Source organism: Trichomycterus rosablanca, chromosome 3 (assembly GCF_030014385.1).
Source record: "Trichomycterus rosablanca isolate fTriRos1 chromosome 3, fTriRos1.hap1, whole genome shotgun sequence".
NCBI classification, from domain to species: domain Eukaryota; kingdom Metazoa; phylum Chordata; class Actinopteri; order Siluriformes; family Trichomycteridae; genus Trichomycterus; species Trichomycterus rosablanca.
In genome coordinates, this window is record NC_085990.1 from 38,993,487 (window position 1) to 39,018,514 (window position 25,028).

A 25,028-nucleotide genomic window follows, 5' to 3' on the forward strand; every position below is an offset into this window, starting at 1 on the left:
CTAAGCACCCCATTTATTTATTAGGGGTTTTTTTTCCCCAACAAATCAAGTGATTTGACATTGCCTATTATTGACTGATTTTGCAGGCAACTTGCCACACATCTGTATTAAGCACTTAGAATTCTGAAAAGATCATTTAAAAATTAAGAACTTAATCTGTATCCTCTTTTAACTTTTGGGGAAAAGGTTAATAGGGATAGAGGGTAGAATAACAATACCCTAGTATTCTACTATAGATTTATCTGTCTTAACATCATTTAAAAAAACTGTTGATCCATTGTAAGCATTTAGAGAGACTGAGCAGAAGAGTCAGTGAACCACAATTAAACAGTTGAGTACTTTAGTAGCTTCTACTGCTCCAGACTGAGGTACAAGCACAGCTTCACTTCTAGTCAGTAAACTGTGTATATGTGTGCTTCATGTTCTAGCAGTTTTTTGCTAGTTATGATAGAAAACAGATGGTACATAAGAAACAAACTTGTGTTATTGTGAATGTTTTTGTTTGTGAAGCTGTTTTAGATGAAAATAAAGTAATTTTTACTCATCAAGCTTTTCACCGTTATTCCTTCATTTTTATCATGTTTGCCTTGATTTTTTTTGGTCACATTTTTAAATAGCAGTGAACGAGCCATAAAAAAGACTATTTCTGTGGACAAATCATTTCCTAATCAGAACCTTTAAGTTTTACTTTTTCATGCCAAATGTCCTTCATAATGCAACCCAGGCTTAGGACCGGCATTAAAGGTGCACAGACACGTGTCTCCTTAATGGCTAGGTTCATGTACTGCTATGTGCCTTTTGTATTTGTAAGCCTTGCCTGGGATTTGAACCCTGATAAATCAGGCAGTGCTGTTACCAGCAGGTCACCATTCTCTCTCTCTCTCTCTCTCTCTCTCTCTCTCACACACACAAAAGAAGGATCGACTGCTTTGTTAAGAGAAAAAAAATCTGATACAACAGTGTATAATAGAGAAAGCTGTTACAACAACTGACACACAGAACCAACTGACTCCAGTTAGGACTAATTTTGTTCGTTGCTCGACTCTAAAAATGTTTATATATGAGGGTTCTTCAAAATGTTTTTGCATTTTTTAAAACTATTTATTAAGAATTTTCAAAACAAATGACATCACTTTTCTACAGTTACCTTTTAATGCATTTTTTCCCAGCGTCGTACCAACTTTTTAATGCCCTCAGCAAAAAATGTTTTTGGTTGAGTGTGTAGCCACTGATGCACCACTGCTTTCACATCATCACCACATGAAAATCTTCTGGCGCTAAAATCAGATGGCGCTAAATCCAGACTATAGCTCTCTTAGACACGACTAATTACTGCTCCTGACCTCACTGTTTATAAAAAAATATAAAAGTGCAGAAACTTTTTGAAGATCCGTCTTATAAAATTCTACATAAATATCTACAACATCTTAAAACATGGAATTGCCAAACAGTCGACTTTTAAAGTTTCAATTATTGAAAACTTGTTAGAAGTAAATTAATTAATTTCCTCAATTGCAATTTCCAAGCAATACATTTGCTGCCTTGGTTAAAAGAAAATGTTAAAATAAGTAATGCCAGTCAATTTTAAGTCAGGGTTGTAATGGTTTAGTTTACCATGTCAGGTGGGAAACTGAATGTTACATAAACATGTATGAAATTGTCAATACTGACAATATAGATTGTCCTAAAATTGTAAAATGAGGAGACTACAGAGTTCAGTTTATATACAAGTTCTGTTGTTAACACCAGTAAATAATTTTTAACTGATTTCAAAATTTGTTCTAGCCACAACTATCACTGTTTAAATAGTAAAATCTATTGGTGGATACAGTAAGTCAACATTGGTAGTTGTTTCTTGAACACTGTTAGTCAATTTACAGATTTCTAAGAATGTTATGACATATTGTACATACATTTCAAATTATTTTAACATTTCATTTATCATTAAACATTTATTAAGCCACATATATAATCTTCATATTAAGACCTTCAGTTTTTCTTCTTTTCTTTATTTGCACTAAACACAAATATAGTTGAGTGGCTTAAATACTAAACAGCAAAGCAAATAATTAATGTGTTTGTAAAACCATGGAAGACATTACCCATGTACATTAAACTAATGCACTCCCATCTAGAGTAAGAAACTACTATACACATCCTTTTGGCTTTAAATTCCCTTTGCTAAAAACAGAAGTAGAAAACTTGAACATTATTTCTAGATGTAATTTTAAAAGTAGCAAAATTGTAGAGCTGGAAATAGAAAAGACGATTAAATACGTAGATAAAAGAGTGCTGCACACGACATCAACCACACTTGCAGGGACATTCTGGCCGAATGAATGCTTTAACCATCACTTTAACATTGTCTTTTTGGTGCACAACAGCGGTAACGTGGGTGCTGTAATTTGTAATTAGTACCACAATCTCATCCGACACAAAGTCAAAAACTTAACAAACTCCCAGTTTTAGGTTTCTATATTTATCCTCTTAAGTCTTTGTGCATACAAATTAAAGAGTGTAATACTCATTACACAAGGCATGAGCGATGATGAGTAGTCATTAGGCATTAAACTCTATCCCTAGAAGGAGGGATAGAGTTACACCTAGGTAGACTTAATTATAGTAGCCAATTAGCATACTGCCATGTTTTCGGATGTAGGAGAAAAATGGAATACTCGTATACAGAGAGAACAGGTCAGAGTCCACACAGACAGTAACCAAAGCCAGGATTTACATTTTCAGCATTTAGCAGATGCTTTTATCCAAAGCGACTTACATTATACAGTCTAAGCAATTGAGGGTTAAGGGCCTTGCTCAAAAGCCCAACAGTGGCAACCTGGCAGTGGTGGAGTTTGAACCAGCAACCTTCTGCTTACTAGTCCAGTACCTTAACCGCTAGGCTACAACTGCCCTAATCTAACCAGGACCTGTGAGCCACCAACACTATTTAATAAAGCAAAGTGCCGAGATTCTAGACTGCAGAACAGAACACTAAATAACACGTTAAATCTAAATTCTAGCCAGAACATCCCTTTAAGTTACAAAAACAACAAGCAAACGGTATCTTCATTTATTACACGACCCTGTGAAGTCCACTAGTTTATTGCAATCTCCTGAGTACATTAATCTGTCAACAACATTATTCTGTGCATCATTCTTGAGCTTTTTCTCATGAATTTAACAGGCAAAGCCATTTCTGATCTTCCGTCTAACAAGAATACACATCTTTAAAGTGGAATTCATTTTAAACCTAGGTGAGAATGTAGAATTACTATGATGGATTAGGATTTTTACCTAGAAGTAGAACTCTAGGTACAGGCTTTGTTGTTCTATGTACATAGAACATGGTTTCGGACACATCCAGAAAAATGCTGTTTGTAGGTGTGTTTGTCAACAGAAATTGAATTAAGACAACACATGGCTGTATGTATTTGTATGAAGAAAATTTTCATGCAGTGAAAGATTATTTTGCAAGTTAAAAGCAGACTTGACAAACAGTTAAAGCGAAAAGGTTGTAACCCAATCCAGAACATCAAACAACCTTAGGGAGCATTCAATAGAGTGCCAATGCTGTCCGTTTTGAATTATGAGATCATGTATAGCTACACAAGACTTGTTTATCCAACTCATTACAAGAACTGCGCAATAAACAGAGAGCCAGACGAACCAGACAATGACAAGTAAACAGTCTGTAATTGAGTCGTACCACATACTGTAGCAACAGAGGCAGAAATAATCAACATTCATGCTGCCAGATGGAGTGGAGGGACAGCAAACATGCCCAGACCATTGGAGTTGTGAGATGGTCAATAATCTGTTAAAGGCTACAGGCTTTACTTTGCTGCAGTACAACAGCTTACTGAGCTGGTTATTTTTCTCACTGAAGCTGAGACACTCGAAGAGGAGTGGCACTGCTGAAATCCAGGAAGAAGGGTCCTTCTTGTTTTGGCAGGAAGGTGGTGGGGATGACGTTGTAAATGCCTGCTGGAATGTGTTCCAGCTCCATATAGCAAAATCCACACCTGATGAGTGGATAGATAGACAAATATGAGATGAAAAGAAAAAATAACATGAGGATATGATACAAGGGGGTGGGGTTCACATCAGTTTACATGTTTTAATGTCAAACACAGTAATGGACAATTTTGTATCTCCAGTTCACCTCACTTGCATGTCTTTGGACTGTGGGAGGAAACCGGAGCACCTGGAGGAAACCCACGCAGAAATGGGAAGAACATGCAAACTCCACACAGAAAGGACCCGGACCGCCCCACCTTGGGATCAAACCCAGGACCTGCTTGTTTTATGTGACAGTGCTACCCATTTAGACACTGTGCCGCCCATTTTAAATATTACATTGAAAAATGCAAGAAATAAAAGACTTTTTTTTTTTTAAATCAAGCAGAAAGATTAGGGAAAAATAGAAAGAAAAAAGAACATAATATTTACTAAAATATTTCAAATGACTTTAATTATTAATTTATCTGTTTATTCATTTATCTTCAGAATACATTATTCTAACCAAAAGTCTGAAGAACCCAGAAACACTGGTTTCAAGGCAAGAACCGGGTTCTACCACTCATTAACCCATTGACCCATTCACTCAACTTCTGGTGTGCCACCCAATTGTAAAAAAAAAAAATATATATATATATCAAAACCAAAGGATCGAAGAGAATGACATTTAAGATCTACAAAACAGAGTTTGAAAAAGGAGTCTTAGTCATTCTGTTCATTAGTGAATTCATTTTCCCAGTGTCTGTGGAGAAAATGCAGGAGGAGATGTCTAGCAGACGTAGTAGCAGGAATAGCAGCATTAGTAGCATAAGGAGATAGAATACAACTTTGTACTTTGTGTAATGAAACGTACATACACATACAAGAAAAACTATAGACTTTGTGACAACTGTAGAAGATTAACTAGTACTTTTTTTTATTGATATATTACTGTCCGATTCCCAGCACTCACACACCTCGACAATAAAAACGAATTAGCCTCTATGCACAATTATGTGTGTTTGTCCTACAGAAAACAGTAAAACATTACCTGTAATCTCCACTGTTCTTTTTCTGGAGGTTGGAGTTTCCTGTGTCTCCCACAGTGGACACGGTTAGAACCTCGAATCCCACACTGTACTGCCTGTAAAACATACAATAATCAATATGTATAAATCCTTTATATTTCCAGTTAATTACATCCCTACCACCACCTGTTCTGTTTTGATCTCTGATCATGCATACTAAGTAACATAATTGCAAGTTCGAATCTCAGCTTTGCTCCCGGCAGGTCCGGGCACCTATACAGACAATGATAGGCTTGTCCGAGGGAGAGAATGCCGGAGAGGATTCCTCATGACTGATGCAATTATGGCCTCTGTTGGCCAATTGATGGTGCCAGCACAGGGACGGGGATAATGGAGATTGATGTGTGACTCTCCATATGTGAAGTTGTAGACTAGCAGTTATGGTACAGGACTAGTAATCAAAAGGTCATTGGTTTAAACTCCACCACTGGAAGGCTGTCACTGTTGGGTCCTTGAGCAAGACCCTTAACCCTTAATTGCTTACAGTATACTGTCCCAGTACTGTAAGGTGCTTTGGATAAAAGCGCCTGATAAATGCCAAAAACGTAAATGGCACTGATCACCATATGAGCTTGCCTTGTGCAGGTGAAAATAAGCGGTCGGCTTCGCACACGTGTCAGAGGTGCGTGTACGACACTCAGGAGTGGAGATCTGCAGCAGTAGAGGAAACTACAGTGTATCACAAAAGTGAGTACACCCCTCACATTTCTGCAAATATTTCATTATATCTTTTCATGGGACAACACTATAGACATGAAACTTGGATATAACTTAGAGTAGTCAGTGTACAGCTTGTATAGCAGTGTAGATTTACTGTCTTCTGAAAATAACTCAACACACAGCCATTAATGTCTAAATAGCTGGCAACATAAGTGAGTACACCCCACAGTGAACATGTCCAAATTGTGCCCAAATGTGTCGTTGTCCCTCCCTGGTGTCATGTGTCAAGGTCCCAGGTGTAAATGGGGAGCAGGGCTGTTAAATTTGGTGTTTTGGGTACAATTCTCTCATACTGGCCACTGGATATTCAACATGGCACCTCATGGCAAAGAACTCTCTGAGGATGTGAGAAATAGAATTGTTGCTCTCCACAAAGATGGCCTGGGCTATAAGAAGATTGCTAACACCCTGAAACTGAGCTACAGCATGGTGGCCAAGGTCATACAGCGGTTTTCCAGGACAGGTTCCACTCTGAACAGGCTTCGCCAGGGTCGACCAAAGAAGTTGAGTCCACGTGTTCGGCGTCATATCCAGAGGTTGGCTTTAAAAAATAGACACATGAGTGCTGCCAGCATTGCTGCAGAGGTTGAAGACGTGGGAGGTCAGCCTGTCAGTGCTCAGACCATACGCCGCACACTGCATCAACTCGGTCTGCATGGTCGTCATCCCAGAAGGAAGCTGACGCACAAGAAAGCCAGCAAACAGTTTGCTGAAGACAAGCAGTCCAAGAACATGGATTACTGGAATGCCCTGTGGTCTGACGAGACCAAGATAAACTTGTTGGTGTCCAGCATGTGTGGCGGCGCCCTGGTGAGAAGTACCAAGACAACTGTATCTTGCCTACAGTCAAGCATGGTGGTGGTAGCATCATGGTCTTGGGCTGCATGAGTGTTGCTGGCACTGGGGAGCTGCAGTTCATTGAGGGAAACATGAATTCCAACATGTACTGTGACATTCTGAAACAGAGCATGATCCCCTCCCTTCGAAAACTGGGCCTCATGGCAGTTTTCCAACAGGATAACGACCCCAAACACAACCTCCAAGATGACAACTGCCTTGCTGAGGAAGCTGAAGGTAAAGGTGATGGACTAAACCCAATTGAGCACCTGTGGCGCATCCTCAAGTGGAAGGTGGAGGAGTTCAAGGTGTCTAACATCCACCAGCTCCGTGATGTCATCATGGAGGAGTGGAAGAGGATTCCAGTAGCAACCTGTGCAGCTCTGGTGAATTCCATGCCCAGGAGGGTTAAGGCAGTGCTGGATAATAATGGTGGTCACACAAAATATTGACACTTTGGGCACAATTTGGACATGTTCACTGTGGGGTGTACTCACTTATGTTGCCAGTCATTTAGACATTAATGGCTGTGTGTTGAGTTATTTTCAGAAGACAGTAAATCTACACTGCTATACAAGCTGTACACTGACTACTCTAAGTTATATCCAAGTTTTATTTCTATAGTGTTGTCCCATGAAAAGATATAATAAAATATTTGCAGAAATGTGAGGGGTGTACTCACTTTTGTGATACACTGTATATGTGATCGGGTAATTGGATATGACTAGATTGGGAGAAATATGGGGGAAAGGCATGTAAAGTGTAATTATTACTGACTGATGACATTAAAAGAGTATGTATTAGAATATAATAGAATGCCTTTATTTGTCATATATGCATATACAGGTGTACAGTACAACAAAATTCTTTCTTCGCATATTCCAGCTTGTTTTGGAAGCTGATATCAGAGCGCAGGGTCAGCCATCATACGGTGCCCCTGGAGCAGAGAGGGTTAGAGGCCATGCTAAAGGGCCCAACAGTGGCTCCATGGCAGAGCTGGGATTCGAACTCTCAACCTTTCAGGTGGTAGCCCAACACTCTACCCACTAGGCTACCACTGTCCCTAATGTATTGGCTGCCTGGTCCTAGAACTATAACCTAATTAGGCTACACCATATACTCATTCTCAATGAAAAACGTGCATAATAATAATAATAATAATAATAATAAAAGAGGGACAAAATGTGCATGCAATAGTCTCTGTACATACATATTTACTGTATTTTATTTTTAAAAAGGAGACGTGCAGCCTCTTACCGGGAGCCACGGAGTTCAATAAGCAGAGGTCCTGATTTCTCCAGGTTGAACTGGTAGATTGGGTTATGTTTGTAAGAGTCCTTGTAATTCCCACAGCCTCCGGCACTGATCCCTTTCCACTGTCCATTTATCTGCACAGATACAGAAGAATAAGAAAAAAAGCACAAACACACTGCACGCTGAACTTGTTTCTGGCTGGAAATCTGACCCGTTTTCTTACCCTTTTTGTATGAGTGAAGGGTGATGGGATTTTGGAGAAATTAAACTTGCACACTGAGTAGACCTGGAAAGAAATATAAGAATAAACCAAATCAATTAGATGTGTTGTGACTAGGGCTGAAACGATTCCTCGAGTAAATCGATTACTAAAAATCATCGATTCAAATTTTTTGCATCGAGGAATCGTTTAATCCGCACAACCATATACAGCTCACAGTGTTTTACACGGACGACTTTCACTTTTGCGCAGCGTGTTTAACGCTGTGTGCAGGTGACGTGAAGAATCTGAGGGCTGCGTCCCAAATATCTTAAACATAAACAGAACTTAACAGGACTTAATCCGGGTTCTTTTTGCGGACAGTTTAATGAACACTACGTATTTGGACACGTTCGCCGCTCCTGCGAACTGAACGTATCAGTTTAGGACGCAGCCGAGATTTGATAGCGCGGACTGCAAAATATAGAGAGAAAATAGCGAACAGGAGGAGACTGGACAGAGAAAACCACAGAAAGTTTGAGATCATTTTAAGCTGATAAAACTAAAACTCAGTATAACATCCACACCATCAGAGCGTCGTGTTTACTTTACTCATGTTTACTGACTTTACTTCGTTTCAACCACCACAGGCTTTTATGAAGATTTAGGCAAACACACACACACACACACACCAGATCTACCTCATCTAGAGACACAATCCTGACAGATTTTTATCCCCCTACAAACACCACAAAACCTCCCAACAAAATATTAAAGCTTTATGTTCTGCGTGAGCTGTAGCTGAAACTTTGAGTTTTGAAAGTTGCACAAATTACAGGCTTATGTTCATGTATTTTTGTTTATTATTATTTATGACTTGATGACCTGATGTTTCAGGTTGCCTGTTTACATTTTAAAAGTAAATTGATTTATTTTTGATTTATTTATTTTTGCATTTAAAAAATGTTAAACTGTCCTGTATGCAAGGAATAAAAATGTACAGTTTGGTTTAAGAAACATGTCTTATTTAATCTAATATGTATTTGTTTTTGCTCTTTGTTAAAGCAAAAGTATTTCTTATCCGATTACTCGATTAATCGCTGGAACGATCGATAGAATACTCGATTACAAAAATAATCGATAGTTGCAGCCCTAGTTGTGACTACTAAAAAGTCACTGATCCTATTATCTTTTTAAACATCAGGAAAAAAGACTATTTAGTCTTACACCATGCTTATAATGTTTTGTTTATTTTTTAACTGCAAATAAATTAACATACTTCACAAAGAACAAGCTTGAATATGGAATTTTTCAGCTAATTTTGGTGCACAGTTTGAATGCATTTGCTCAATTTAGATTATTAAAATGTGCATGTATGTATGTACAAATTCATGGCCGTTCATTCCATAAAGCATTTGTATGGTCAGGCACTGCTGCTGCAGGAGAAGCCTGTCTTGCAATCAATGTTCCAACTCTCTGAAAGGTGTTAAAATGGGTTGAGGTCACACAACCCACCTAACCATGTTTTTAAGGACATCGCTTTTGTGCACTCATTTTATCTCATTTATTTTACACATTTACAATACATACCTTCAGCAATGGGTGTGGCTGGAAGACTTAAACTCAATTAGTCAAAGTACTTTTGACCGTATTGTGTATTTACAGATATACATGGTACAGTTCACTTGATATTAACTCTAGACCCTTAGGAGCACTGCAGATTGGTACCCTGCACCACAACTAGTCTTAAAAACTGCCTTCACACATGCTCAGACGTGGGAACCAGAGCAAAAGAGTCAAGACGGAAAATGTTACCCTTATTGTGTAGTTGATGGTATTTTGCTTTTCGTATTGAGACACGACCAGTGTAAAAGTGTGAGTCCCAGCACTGGTCAGTTTGATCTTGGTTAGGTAATGTGGGCTGTTGATCCTGATGCCATCAATATAGGGTGGAGGTTCAGCTAAAACAGACACAGAGGGGAACAGAAAATTTTGTACTTGCAAATTTCCAAACAAAATAATCGTTAAACTGGTAAATTGGGTCTATTAACTATTATTAAGGCACTCAGATGACACAGCAGTCTGTTATGCTAGCCCACAATTGCTGAGGTCTGGATTAAAATCTCACAGTCTGTAAAGTCGTGATGGGCTATGTCTGGAAATGATATAGGGTAGGGGGTGGATATGGGATGGCTAAAGCCCTGCAATGCAGTGGTGCACTGTCCAGTGTATTCCTGCCTAGTAAAATAGGACCTGCTGTGTCCCTGAACAAGACAAAGCAGTTTAGAAAAATGAAATAAAATAAAACTTTTATTAGTGCTATTATTAAAACACAACTGTCACAGTGTTTTACCATCCATAACTCTTTTCACAATTTACTAAAAGTAACACAATAAGCAAAATAGTCATAGATACTCACTGTAAATAAAGTAAACAAAAACAGACTGTGGATCAAAACTGATCAAAGAAGGACTGCTAAAAATGTTTTCAATGTCAGTTCTATTATTGCCTTTTATGATTATTCACAAGATACATACTTGGATAGTAAACTTTCTTGCCATCATTCTTGTAAACCACTAAAGTGATGAACTCTCGGTTTTGAGCGAAGTCATCCTTAAAAGTAAAAGAAAAAAAAAGAAATGAAACAGTTAGCAACATTAAGATAAAGTGACAATATGATTAAAATAACAATGAAGGCTTTGTGATTTAATATGGTATCTTTTTTATCAGCTACCAATCTGTGTAGCTCCATTTTCTATTTAAATATTAACTGTTAAAAAAGACTTGAAATTATCTACTTAAACAGCATTACAGGAGCTAACAGTAACTAAATCATACCTTGTCGGTGATGTGTCTCGTTAGCAGCACCCACACTGCAGCGCCTCCTTGTGGACACTGCACTTCCAGCTTGTACTGAGGGTTATTGGCCAAACTATAGACATCTTTCACTGGGCCATGTTTTGCATCCCAGCAACTGCAAAGCCAAGTCAGAAATCAGAGTAAATGCATACCTGCATATTTAAATCAGCCTTTGTTACAGCTACCACCATCGCTCTGAACCAATGTATACTTTAATGATGCCTCTCACATGTAATAGTTATGTTACTGACCTGTGTATGCAGGAGGACTCTTTGAACAGGCTGGGATTCCAGCTCAGATAAATGACATCGTAGTATTGGCACAAGTCCTCCCAGATAATCCAGAACACACCTAAAACACATCATTAAGTCAGACCATAGCTCTTCATGTATTTATGTCTTTTAGTTTTAAGCCCTAAATGGTTTCCTCTCACCATTATCAAACTTTTTTGCTGTTTTGGGATCAAAATTGAGGTATTTAAGTAGGTCCGGAGTCCAGTTCTTTTCATCCCGCTCGCTGTAGCGGCCCTTCCACCTGAGATGGCTCCAAGGGTTCTTTAGCTGCAGGAAACGCTTTCCCTGAAGCCCACAAAAATGATATTAATAATAATAATAAGTTGATAGTTTAGATAATATGGTTGCCCTTTTAAAATGTAAAGGTAAGACAACAAGACAAATGCAGATAGCTAAACAGTTTTTCTAATAATAGAAAATGACACCTACAAAATAAAACATTAGATAATTTAAAAAATAAATAAACCTAAACAAAACCTTTAAAATAAGCCTCTTAAATTTACAATAAAATACATTTTTAAAATGTACATTTTAAAAACCATGCGCAGGATTTTCAGTTTAATTTAGTTTAGTATTAGGTTTGGTAGTATAAAAAAATATAAACAATACTAATTACAACTTAAATGTAAATTAAAAAATCAATTATAACATTTCAATTCACAATAAAAATTTAAATGGTACAAGATGGTGGGCTCACATTTATTTTACAATTTGTCTACAAAAAAACAAAAGTAAATCATTATTCCAAGAAAATAGCAATCCAAACAATTCCAAATAACTATCCAAAACAGCAAATACAAAAATAATAAAATACAAAACCAAGTAAAATGGGGTCGAAGCAACAATTATGTTTACTATTTCTGGCAGCAATCATGTCTTAGTGTTCCTGTCTAATGATGTACTGCTCTACTGTGCACATGCTAATAAAGTTTAAAAACATTAGAACATCGTATTTTTATGGACCTCATCCAGCAATTTTTTATTCGTTTCCCGGCACAAATATTTACAAGCTATTTCTGCTTTGCTGCAGGACCGTCCTCTTTCAGTCATTTTGGCACTTGTTTACCCAGCTTGCACAATAATAATTTCTGACTCCAACCCATAAAACACATTGGGTTTGATCCACTTTTCACATAAGGAAAAAATCTAATATGTTGTAATTGTAGATGTGTTGTTTGAAACTCACCAAGCACTTTTTAGGTACACCTACCAGGTAAATGCATGTTGATTATATTATAAGCCACACTTATAAACTTTGTTGGTATACAAGCCCACATGTTGCTCTGTACACTGAACTCCATTTATCAATCAAATGAACCCCATAGTACCTCCACTGACTAGAAGATGTTTGGGTGGAGGACCATTATCAGCACTCCAATGACACTAACAATGTAATGACATGGTAGTGTGTGCTGTTCTGGTAAGAATGTATCAGGTACAGCAGGGTTGTTGAGATTTTAAAATAGTGTTTAAACTTACTGGCCTCCTTATTAGGCCAAAAAAAGCCACATGTATTGAATTTTGGTTAAAGCACTATTCTCCACCCAGCACTGACAGTGAGGTGTTTCAAAATCCCAACACAACTGCATCTGCTACAATGTCATTACCATATAAGTGTCAAGTGGGCTACAGTCAGTAATTGTATACCCAGATATTTCCTCTGTATGGTAGGTGATGAACATTCCAAACACGTCCCTAATAAAGTGCTCGGTGATTGTGTGTGTGTCTCTTACCAAAATCAAATCAAGTGTGTATCAAAACTTGCCTTGTAATCCCTGATGTCTAGCACGGCGTAGGCATGTGTGGGCACTAAGCCCCACCTGTCCCCTTCCTCCTCCGTCATGACACCAGTTGCTACAGTAACGAGAACATCTCCTTTGTGAAACCTGTTAAAATATTATATTATAAATTATAGGCACTTGTTCTCAAAAGTGCTACCAAAAAGTTCTACCCACCAAACAGAGCATTTAATAAAAAATAAATAAATAAATAATGATGTGTAAAGTTGAGTGTGTGTGTGTGGATAAGTTACTTCTTGCATGTGCGTTCACCTTTGGTAAAGCATGCGGAAGGTGTCATCCTTGCTAAAGGACTGATTGTCTGAGTGCATTGCAATGCGTTCTGGAATCCAGCCAGTCAGCGCGTGCAGGTCAATATTCTACAAGACAGGAACAAATAACATTACAAATATGAGTAAAAATGATAAAGCATTAAGAATGTCAACAATAAAATATTTCTCCAAATTGTTACTTGGCTTGTTCAGTGCAACAATCTTATCTTACACTGATCTTATTTACAGTCATGTTGGTCTCAGATTGCCATTATCTTTACTTTCTCTCATTTGAAACGAAGACATTTGGTACTTTTGGGTTAAATTTTATGTGTTTTTTTATTCGATGCATAGTCTACTGAAGTGGGTAGTTATTACAAAACTTAATAAGCATCACAGTAAAAAATATCAGAATAATTAAATGAATATTCTCATATACAGTGAGTGGTAAAGCATGTTTATACTGGTAGCTGTTTTTGACTAGGACAAACTGCACAGCTTTAGAAAACTGAGCCCCATTGGCCAGCCATAAAAAATATATTAAATAACTGCCAAATATTGAATTGTTTAATCAATGCTAACAGCAGGAGGTGCCTATAATAAATTAGTGTCATAAAAACAAATACTCTTGTTGCGTTGTACTTGGCAGATATTCAAGCCCTTCCGTATGCATGCATCACAGCATGTCTACATTTTACATTTACATATTCGGCATTTAGCAGACGCTTTTCTCCAAAACGACTACAGTTATGACAGTATACAATCTAAGCAATTGAGGGTTAAGGGCAACCTGGCAGTGGTGAGGCTTGAACCAGCAACCTTTTGATTTCTGGACCAGTACCTTAACCACTAGGCTACAATTGCCTTTAATACAATTGTGTCATGCCATCATCACTGACCCACTTCCATGCTCGACCATGGGAATAGTATTATTTTAATCATAAGCCTTCACTTTCTAGCGCCAGGCACACTTGAGGTTTTCTCCCTGGGCCAGGCAGGTTTGCTGCTGTACCATAAGTTCAGAATTTTGGGACAGTACCCCCAAAGGTGTCTCTAGGAATGTTTGAAGTCCTGGAAATCTTTTGTGATAGCTCATGAGTGTTCACCATGGTTACAACACACCCTGAACACATCTGTGGGTGGTGTTTATATAACACATCACAGCTGAAGCAAATTAAGGGTCGTTATTGAGTTCCCAGTGGTTTAAACATTGTGTAACCCAACTTAAGGTCATACAGACTAGCAGTAGGTTATAAGATCAGCAGTATTTTGTAGAGGTTGGAGAGGTTTGGGGAAGTTGAACATTTTTGATTGCAACTGTATTTTTTTTATAATTATTTTAATGCATGCACCAAATTGTTCAAGGTCATCTGGCATACCAGTTCTAAAAGCTTTAAATATCACCAGTGGTCATAAACAAGAATATGTTTTTATAATTGGCATCCCTAATCACACTTTATAAAACGGATAGTTCTGGTCCTAAAATCTGATTGGCTGAGCCGCGTTCGAAGCCGTTGTAAAATCCCCGATAAACGCACACCTATGACCGCCTCACATCATTCCATATTAATACGCCACTGAATAGAAAAAGTTTGTTATTTTCGCCCTCATGTTGCCTAGCAACACTGTTAATCGAACTATTTTGCATCGCGGAAGAATGCTTTATTGTAAGTTTATACACAATAAATACATTTATGAATTAAACATTGTTGTATTTATTATATTTTATGTTGACCGCCGTTTTATAAAAGCAATAAGCCACTCGAGACCGTGCATTACTGTTATGATTTTAGCACGGGGAAAGAAGTTTTAGCCTCTCGTGGCTTATTGCTTTAATACATGTTATATATTAAAGCAATAAGCCACGAGAGGCCGTGCATTACTGTGATTTTAGCACGGGGATGACGTTTTTGGCACGACGCGAAGCGAGTGGCTTATTGCTTTTATAAAACGGCGGTCAACATAAAATATAATAAATACAACAATGTTTAATTCATAAATGTATTTATTGTGTATAAACTTACAATGAAAGCATTGTTCCGCGACGCAAAATAGTTCGATTAACAGTGTTGCTAGGCAACATGAGGGCGAAAATAACATTAACTTTTTCTATTCAGTGGCGTATTAATATGGAATGATGTGAGGTGGTCCTAGGTGTGCGTTTATCGGGGATTTTACAACGGCTTCGAACGCGGCTCAGCCAATCAGATTTTAGGACCGGAACTATCCGTTTTATAAATATATATATATATACTTACAGAGTTGGAGCCAGGAAAATCATATCCACCCATCACCTTCATGTAAGCCTTCTCTATAAGAGAAACCCAGAGTTCATTTCGGTTACTGGAGTAGGAACACAGCAGCTCACCATTACGGTCAACTGGGAGGAAATCATCAATGATCACCTGTAAGAGAAAGATTTATTTAAGAATGTTGGTAAGTATGATGTCTGACTCTATTTTGTCTCTCTAAATAAAACAAAGCAGGTAAATCATTTAAAACAAACAAATCCTGTGTACCTTTCTCGGAACCCCATTGATGTGCAGTTTTACCATGTATTTTCCACAAGGGTTATATTCTGGCTCACCCCTTCTGTTCTGAGGGTAAATGATGCTGGAGATCACACACACAAACAGACACACACTTAAACATTGCTGTAATACTGTAATTGTAGACATGTAGTGCTTTTATTTGAAACTGTATAACATATTTAAAATTAAAATAACATTCATTAATACTTAATTTGAAAATGCTTGGTATTAAACTGTATTTAATATTATAACATTTTTTCATGATTACATTTTTTAAATGATTGATTGATGGATGGATGAATTTTAAACGCCATGCTGGAAAGTGTTTGGTTCTGCATCCCACTTTTTTCAGACTACTAATCTGGTTCTTATTTTGCTCAGTGATCTAAATCTGGGTTCTCAAGTTTGTCGCTTACAAGAATTTGAGAACAGTGGATTTTCGTTAGGGTTAAGCTATCTCTATAGTGTCTGGTAATGCAAACTTCATACTTTCTTGGCAGTATCCCACGCATCAACATCAGTATGTGTTTGACTGTTAAGGGGGAAAGGCAGGACGTGCAGAGAGGTGCACTCGCTCCCCTAATCAAGTGTGCATGTGTTAGGTCTGTATGCCCAATATAGCATCTGGTGCATATGGCTTGGTTCCACATGTTTATTTGTGTCAAAGTTGGTCTGCCGTCTACAGATGAACAGAGTTTATGTAGTTTATTGTTTTTCTGGGTGTTCCACTCCATTTGCAATTTGGTTTTAATGTATAGCAACCATAGCGTCAAGGTTTTGCAGCTTATTGTTTATTCCTCTCTAATAAGGGCTCTGTAAGTTCACATCGGGGAGTGGAAATCTGCTCCCCATCTGCTGCTAGCTAGGACTTTTATTATATTTAAAGCACTGAGGCATTTAACTTTTAGGTATCTGATATGCTGTTTAAATAGCTTACTGTGCAGTGTGAGTCCTAGCAGTTTCATCTCTTTGATCATAGCATTTAACAAGAGTTTTAGCTCACACAAAGGTGAAACGTCTTTTTTTGGCATTTGTGACGTTTTGGGTTTGGAGAGATAAATTCCATTGGTGGTTGCCCATCATCATTGTTCATATTAATTTGGAGCTGCCAAGTCATGTTGCTTCTTTTCCTGCTATTACCAATATATAGGTCATCTTCAGAAGATTCCTCTTGGTATCTCCCTTGCTACACTGTTGATGTTAAACAGAGTAACTGACAGGATGTCTCCCTGTGGGAGCCCCGTCTCCTGCGTGTGGCTGCTTGAGAAAGTGTTGTTGACTCTTACTCTGCAGTGTTTTTACTTTAAAAGTATTTATGAGTATTTATATAGGGAGTCAGCATCAATATCCCTCAATATCCCTCAATATCCCAAACCTCCATGTGGTGTTGTGTGCTTTCTCAATGTCAAAGAAAAAGCATAAAAAGCTGTAAACCACTCATCTTTAAAGTAACTTCTAGTACTTTCAGGTCTGGATGGATGTATGCAATTAGAGAGAAATAATGAATGAGCCTTTAAAAAACCTGAAGTCCCAAACAAAACACAAAAAGTTCTAGAGAAAGACTGACCATATGGCACCATAAGTTGAAATTGAAAGCACCTAATAATAATAATAATACTTTAACCTCTAGGCTACACTGAATTTCTATTTTTTTCTTTAAAAGCCCACACCCAACCAAAATGGCCAGGCATTCAACCCATAACGATAACACAACTCAGTTCTGGGTTACAACAACCCCTTCACTAAGAACCACTGTTTAATATATATATATATATATATATATATATATATATATGCCAACATACAACAATTACTACAGTAAAATCACTGATATGGTCACATTAATTACCTGGTGATTAATTTCTTGTTATAGCGTCTCTCATACGCTGCACTAATGGCCAACGAGGCAACGAAAGAGCAGTCCGATACCACCGTCTGCAGAAACAAATTATGTTACTTACAATAATTTACAGTGATTTTCAAACTTAATGTACCACAAGTTATAGTTCTGGAATTCAGGAAACAGTGGCACCTGTTTAATGCTGAAGCTCGACACAGTGAATATCATCGTGGGATTGTTGCAAATGTCGTCAGGTCGGACCCAGCGAGAGAAGATAGCAGACTGTTTAGGTGAGAGGGCCAGCTTTCCACATTTATCCCTATGGGTCAACAAACAAGTTAAAAAAGGACAACTACATTTGCAAAAAAACACTTTTCAGAAGTCAGATCTGGACTGCAGGCATGCACACGCACTCTGTGTCTGAAGCCACACCATTATAGCGTAACACTGTTATAGCAGAATGAGACCTGTCTAACTAAAATAACCATGTACTTCCCACAAACAGAACATCTTTTTGATGGCAGGATATGACTCCAATATATACCTATATAACAATGGTACCTTCGCCACTGGTGTGGGCACAAAAGCACTCCCATATCATTACAGATGTTAGATTTTGTATCTTCCACTGGTACTTACGAGAATGGAACAGGAAATGCAAAGCGTTCCCTTAGGTCAACGTTCATGAATGGGACGTATTCGATTCCATTTATCTTGGAAGTCTTCCTGCAATAAACAAACCAGAAAAGTCTCCTCTATGCCACAGAAAAGGCACAAGAACAAAATGTTTAAATGTTAGTAAGCAAAATGTTAGTATAAAGCTCTAGCTACTACTACCTGAGCACCTCTATCTCCTCCGACGTGTAACGCTGGCCCTGTGGCTCACTCGACTGCACCGGATGAACCGGCTGTGGCTTGTCATTGAGGGAGAAATCTGGACCAAGTGGTAGGTACTGCCTCACCGGTGTAGTAGCTTTAACGGTAGGTTTCTCCTGTGGCTTTGAAAGACTATCTTTTAATCCCTCTGCCCTGAAGCATAAAGATGAGAAGTATGAGAAAAGGCTGGTAGTCAATGAACCACTTAACAACACACTGAACACAGATATTGCGGAAAAGTTGTTAAACACAAACAGCTTACAATTAAGTCGTTGTCATTTTTATTACATGTAATTATATCCTGAAACATAACAAAAGTACATCCTGATATAAGAACAAAAGTGTGTGTGCACTTAACCATAAGCTTTTGGACATCCTACTGCCCCACCCCACACAGCTAAAACAACCTCCACTCTTCTATGAAAGCTTTGCACAAGGTTTTAAAGTGTGTCTGTTAAAAGCTGTTCATCCCAGTGCAGGTTGAGGTCAGGGCTGTATGAAGGCCACACAAGTCAATCCACACCAATCCTGTCAAACCATGTGTTTACAGATCTTGCTTTGTGCACAAGAGCACAATCATGTTAGAGCATGATGCTAATTTGGTCAAACTGGTTTAAAGCATATTATTTTACATAACTGAATTAGGAGGGATGTCTACATACCTTTGGCCATATAGTGGCACCATCTATTAGTGTTTTGTTTGAATGGCTATAGCAACATAACTATGTTTAAAGATTTTTACAGTTCACTCTTAAGTTACCAAACTGCTTTTTGTGAAGCAATCTCTATTTTAATGAAATCAAATATTAGTATGAGCAGTGAATAATTTACTAATGTTATTGTACCTGTTTCAGATATCAGAGTATGAAGCTAACATACAGTGCCAGAATCTGTGTAAACTGAAAGTCAATTGCATGTACACTGATGAGCTAAGACATGATGACAGTCAGGATTGTATTAAATGTTAGGCTGATGGTAGTTATTTGTAGTATGAGTGTGGAATGCTGCAGATATAGGCAGCATAAAGACCTGAGTGACTTTGAGAAGAGCCAAATCATAATAGACAGACAACTTGATTAAAGCTCCTTTCATAAACCCAAGTTGTTTTACAAAACACTGCCTTACATGTTTGAACATTCGGTTTACCTGTCTAGTGCCTGTCGGGCTAGCTGCTTTAGTTTGACTTGCAGTGTTTGATCTGTCGTCTCATTGGACTGTGAAAAAACGACAAAAATCAATACAGAGAGCTTAAAAAATAATGGATACACTAAATGTATTATCAAAACACTTTACTAGCAACTAAACAGTACAGTACAGAACTTTTATTTAGATAGGTTGACTTACTGCTCGTATGCACAGCTCCACAGCCTGAGTGTAGAGTTCAATGGCCTCATCACTGTTGCCCTTCTCATCCTCGTCAAAGGCCTGGGTCACCAGAAAGTATGCACGCTCAAGATCTAGCTGATGCTTGGTCTTTAACGGGTCACTGCTTTGTGCTTGAACTGGTGGGGAGACATAATCATAGCAGTATTTTTTAACTGAGAAAATTAGGATGTTCTAGCCTAGTGGTTAAGGTACTGGACTAGTAATTAGGAGGTTGCTGGTTCAAGCCCCACCACTGCCAGGTTGCCACTGTTGGGCCCTTGAGCAAGGCCCTTAAACCTCAATTGCTTAGACTGTAAACTGTCCCAGTACTGTAAGTCGCCTTGGATAAAAGCGTCTGCTAAATGTTGAAAATGTAATGTTAGCAATAACATTAACCTTTAAACTTCATTTTATAGACACATGCTTCCAAGATCTTTTTTCCTTTTTGCACTGACCAAATTCCAAAATAGTCACCTGTGCCAAAGGGAGCTGTCAGCTAACAAACACCTTCTCTGACCCGAGTGAACTCTGATAAAGATATGACTAGCAGCAGGAATGTACAAGCCAGCTTGTTTCTGTGTTTTTCGGGTCTGTTTCCTCACTCTTATAATACACTTACTTTGGTCACATTGTTTCAACTTAATATTTATGTAGTCTTAAACCATCTGTAGCTTACAAAGCTCATGTTAAGCAGAGCAGAATTATTGTACCTTTACAGTTCATGCACAGGAATTTGATTCTGCTATATTACACACTGATCAGCCATACCATTAAAGCCACCTCCTTGTTTCTACACTCACTGTCCATTTTATCAGCTCCACTTACCATATAGAAGCACTTTGTAGTTCTACAATTACTGACTGTAGTCCATCTGTTTCTCTACATACTTTTTTAGCCTGCTTTCACCCCGTTCTTTAATGGTCAGGACCCCCACAGGACAACTACAGAGCAGGTATTATTTAGGTGGTGGATCATTCTCAGCACTGCAATGACACTGACATGGTGGTGGTGTGTTAGTGTGTGTGGTGCTGGTATGAGTGGATCAGACACAGCAGCGCTGCTGGAGTTTTTAAATACTGTGTCCACTCTCTGTCCACTCTATTAGGCACTCCTACCTAGTTGGTCCCCCTTGTAGATGTAAAGTCAGAGACGATCGCTCATCTATTGCTGCTGTTTGAGTTGGTCATCTTCCAGACCTTCATCCGTGGTTACAGGACACTGCCCACGGGGCGATGTTGGCTGGATATATTTTTGGTTGGTGAACTATTCTCAGTCCAGCAGTGACAGTGAGGTGTTTAGAAGAACAGCATGAAAGGGGGCTAACAAAGCATGCAGTAAAACAGATGGACTACAGTCAGTAACTACAAAGTGCTTCTATATGGTAAGTGGAGCTGATAACATGGACAGTGTGTGTAGAAACAAGGAGGTGGTTTTAATGTTATGGCTGATCGGTGTATGTAGGGCTTTATACAGTCATGAAAAATACTAAATTAATCAAATAACATTCTTCGTTTCAAACACACGTCTTTTTTAAAGATACAATACAATACAATGACCATGCTAAAACTACAAAATGTAATTTTTTATTGTTACATTTTAATAAAACATTCACAAATTTGAAATAAAAACAATAATAAATACTTTTAATTTAAACTAATTATACTTGTAAGTGCACAGGTGTATGGAATGTCTACTGATTCATTTCTTCCAGAAGTCATTCACAAATGGAAACAGGTAAAAGGTTGTAACAGTAGTAACAAGTAAAACAAGCACAAGCCTATAAAGGACTGTACATTATTTACATTTTGCGTAATCATGTTGATCTGTTTTTTTATCCTGAGGCTGCTAGTCACACTCATTCTCAAATTATGTCAAGGCCAGAGTCAGCATTACTGAAGTCAGTCAATCTCACACACACTCATTTCTTCCACAAGTGTTATAAAATCTGAATATTCCTGACCTGCATTCAGTAAAGTCTGTACTCGCTCCAGGTATTCATTCGCTTTTTCCTGAACGTTTTCCAGTTTGGATCCTGCCATGCCAGCATAGATGAGAGCCTGGGCTGCCTCCTAATGGAAAACAAAGATAATTGGTCATTTCACAAGGCACAAGGCAGAGTTAACTGATTCATAGTCAAGAGCAAGAACTGACCCAAACCAGAGCCTGCTCTAATACAGTGGACCCATGAGTTTTGAACGGTTTGCCATACGAACATTTTGGGTTATGAACGATCTTTTTCAACTTAACGTACGAACAAATTTCGGATTACGAACCGAAATTCACGAAACATGTGACGTCACGAACAAGTTGACTCTCTCTCTCTCTCTCTTATTCGCGGCTTCCGATTCGTTTGGTTACTTATTCGCAGCTTCTTATTTAGCGGCTTAAGTTGGTTCCTTATTCATAAAGGGAGCGTTCGCCATGGATATTTGCTGCACACTTTATATTTTACCGACATAAATCAACTAAATGAAGACGTGAACATAATTTTTTTGGCTGATTCTCATCGTGATTTTGTCAATGTAAAAATGTGATTCAAATATAATTAAAATATTTACTTTGTAAAATCTTTTTTCAATTCATTCTTTCAGGCTGCATTTCCACTGTAAGGAAAACCTGTTTTTATTCAGAAGCATACTGGTGGCATAATTCAAGTCGGGCCAGACAAATAACAAATCCATCATACAGAACTGGTCCCTCTCTGTAAGAAAAAGTTGATTTTAGACTGGCCCAAGTTCATTCTATACCTAAAATCTAACTGCCAACATGGCACACTCAGCAATGGTGCACATGAAAATTGATTCAAAGGGGCAATTTCAGAAGCATACTGGTGGCATAATTCAAGTTGGGCCAGACAAATAACAAATTCATTATATTGAAATATTTTACAAAGTAAATATTTTAATTATATTTGAATCACATTTTTACATTGACAATATCACGATGAGAATCAGCCAAAAAAATTATGTTCACGTCTTCATTTAGTTGATTTATGTCAGTAAAATATAAAGTGTGCAGCAAATATCCATGGCGAACGCTCCCTTTATGAATAAGGAACCAACTTCAGCCGCTAAATAAGAAGCTGCGAATAAGTAACCAAACGAATCGGAAGCCGCGAATAAGTAACTAACTTCAGCCTCGTTATATATATAGAGTTGAGAAAATGAAAAAAATCTATTACATTTGTTGTTGTATAATTACTCCTGCCAGCAGCTGTCACTGTGTATCAGACAGAGGGGACAGTGAGTGAGAGAGAAGAAGGAACTCTGAGTAAAGTATTTTTACATTTGTGCAATTACACCTACAAAATACAATGTTATTAAAATAAAGAAGGAAATAATATAGAAATATGAGAGTTATTGTTGTTTCTGGTAGATGCATTTTATAAAAAAAAAGAAGGAAATGTATTATGGTGTATAGTACTGCACACGTTCTGTACTGAAATGTGATGTGTGTTTTTTTATGTACAGTACTACTGTGTATTGTTGTTTATTATTGTTTACAGGAATGTCTATTCTATCATTTAAGATTTAAGGGAAAATATACTTGTATTTATAACAAAAAAGACCATTTAAGACATTAGAAAGGTTAGGTAAGGGGGTGGTTTTGGAGGTCTGGCACGGATTAATTATATTTACATTATTTTTTTATGGGTAAAATAGGTTTAACTAACAAACATTTTGACTTATGAACAGCCCTTCAAAACCAAATAAATTCGTAAGTCAAGGGTCTACTGTATCTTATAAGCCTCTTTCAAACTTATTAACAATAAAATGCTCCATTGTATACTACTACTTAGCTTGCTACCTTTTTTATTTACATCAGAGTGGAGCTAGTTTAATATAAATTGACCCCAAATAACCCAAAAAGTAAAATCACAAGCTATAAGGGCATTAAAACCTATGCACATTTTTGCTTAATTAATAGTGTAGTTGGTTATATGAAGAAGGGTGACAGATTTAAAATATGTCAGTGTTTTCTTCAAAACGTCAGTCATGTATAAAAAACAATTTAGACCACAATTATGAAACAAACATAGATATGTTAACCTGACTTCTGACTACAAAACAATCCTGTATTTATGGACTGGGTATGGACACCACTTAGAAACATTGGGCTCAAGACAGGAAAAATAATAAAATATACACTGCCAAAAGTATTCGCTCGTCTGCCTTCACACGCACATAGGGTTTAATATGATGTTAGCCCACCCTCTGCAGCTATAACAGCTTCAACTCTTCTGGGAAGGCTTTCCACACGGTTTAGGAGTGTGTTTATGGGAATTTTTGACCATTCTTCCAGAAGCACATTTGTGAGGTCAGACATGATCGGCTGATATGCCAAGACCCTGACCAGGATAAAGCCATGGTAAACATGAAATTAAATGTTCAGTTGTTGGTAAACTGGAAAACAGGTTCAGTAAGTATAATGCATAATGCTACAACCCAGCTTAATCTATACGTTTTTGGTGTAATATACACAATATGGCCAAAAGTATGTGGACACATGAGGTGTTGGTCTTCGTCTTTTTCAGTCCATCCACCTTAAGATTGACGTTTTGAGCGCATAAGTAATTATTTCAATTATGGTAGCCAGCCTGTCAACTCAAACCAGTTTGGCAATTCCCCTCTGACTCCTCCCGACAACAAGATGTTTTCGCCAACAGAACTGCCGCTCACTTGATGCCTTTTTCTAATTCGTGGACGATTTTATTCAGATCATGTTAAAAAGAAAACACTGATTATATGGCTAAATAGGGACTTTATGTATACTGTCTGTTGTACCTGTGGTTAATAAGGAAAACTTGTATTTGTTCTTACCTTGTAGAAGAAAATTGCTTCATTGTATTTTCCTTTCTGATCGTTTAATACGGCTGACTTGGCGAATTTCACGGCGTCTAGTTCCAAAGCGCTACTGTCCATTTTATTTTAGCTTATTTTAGCTATCAACACCACAGCTCTATCGCTTCATTTTAGCTAGCGTAGTCTCTAACGCTAAGTATACTCCGCTTTCAAGCCAAAACATTGACATTCCGCTTTCCACGGTATTATGTGATAATATAGAGCGTGAATTTTAGTATTAACTGGATTTTATAGCGTAAAATATAAAGTTATATCGGT

At 37.8% G+C, this 25,028-nt stretch overlaps 1 protein-coding gene across 1 annotated transcript; it reads right to left on the reverse strand.

Annotated features, from left to right (window-relative positions):
* Positions 1-3,065: 3,065 nt before the first annotated feature.
* On the reverse strand, positions 3,066-25,028 carry capn7 (calpain 7). The gene is made up of 21 exons (XM_062991275.1): positions 24,729-25,028; positions 21,869-21,977; positions 19,888-20,045; positions 19,690-19,757; positions 18,505-18,696; positions 18,307-18,393; positions 17,860-17,986; positions 17,677-17,762; positions 15,816-15,909; positions 15,555-15,701; positions 13,298-13,404; positions 13,012-13,132; positions 11,387-11,531; positions 11,205-11,304; positions 10,933-11,068; positions 10,632-10,707; positions 9,910-10,055; positions 8,119-8,181; positions 7,899-8,029; positions 5,048-5,140; positions 3,066-4,022 (listed from the first exon to the last, which is right to left on the reverse strand). The coding sequence occupies exons 1-21, from the start codon at positions 24,828-24,830 to the stop codon at positions 3,878-3,880; spliced, it is 2,433 nt and encodes an 810-aa protein (XP_062847345.1). The 5' UTR covers positions 24,831-25,028; the 3' UTR covers positions 3,066-3,877.

Coding starts and splice junctions, on each gene's coding strand:
- capn7 (XM_062991275.1), bottom strand. CDS start 24,830: ATGGACAGTAGCGCTTTGGAACTAGACGCCGTGAAATTCGCCAAGTCA. Junction 15,910..17,676: donor AACAAGAAATTAATCACCAG/GTAATTAATGTG, acceptor TGTGATCTCCAG/CATCATTTACCCTCAGAACA. Junction 11,305..11,386: donor AGCAAAAAAGTTTGATAATG/GTGAGAGGAAAC, acceptor GATGTGTTTTAG/GTGTGTTCTGGATTATCTGG.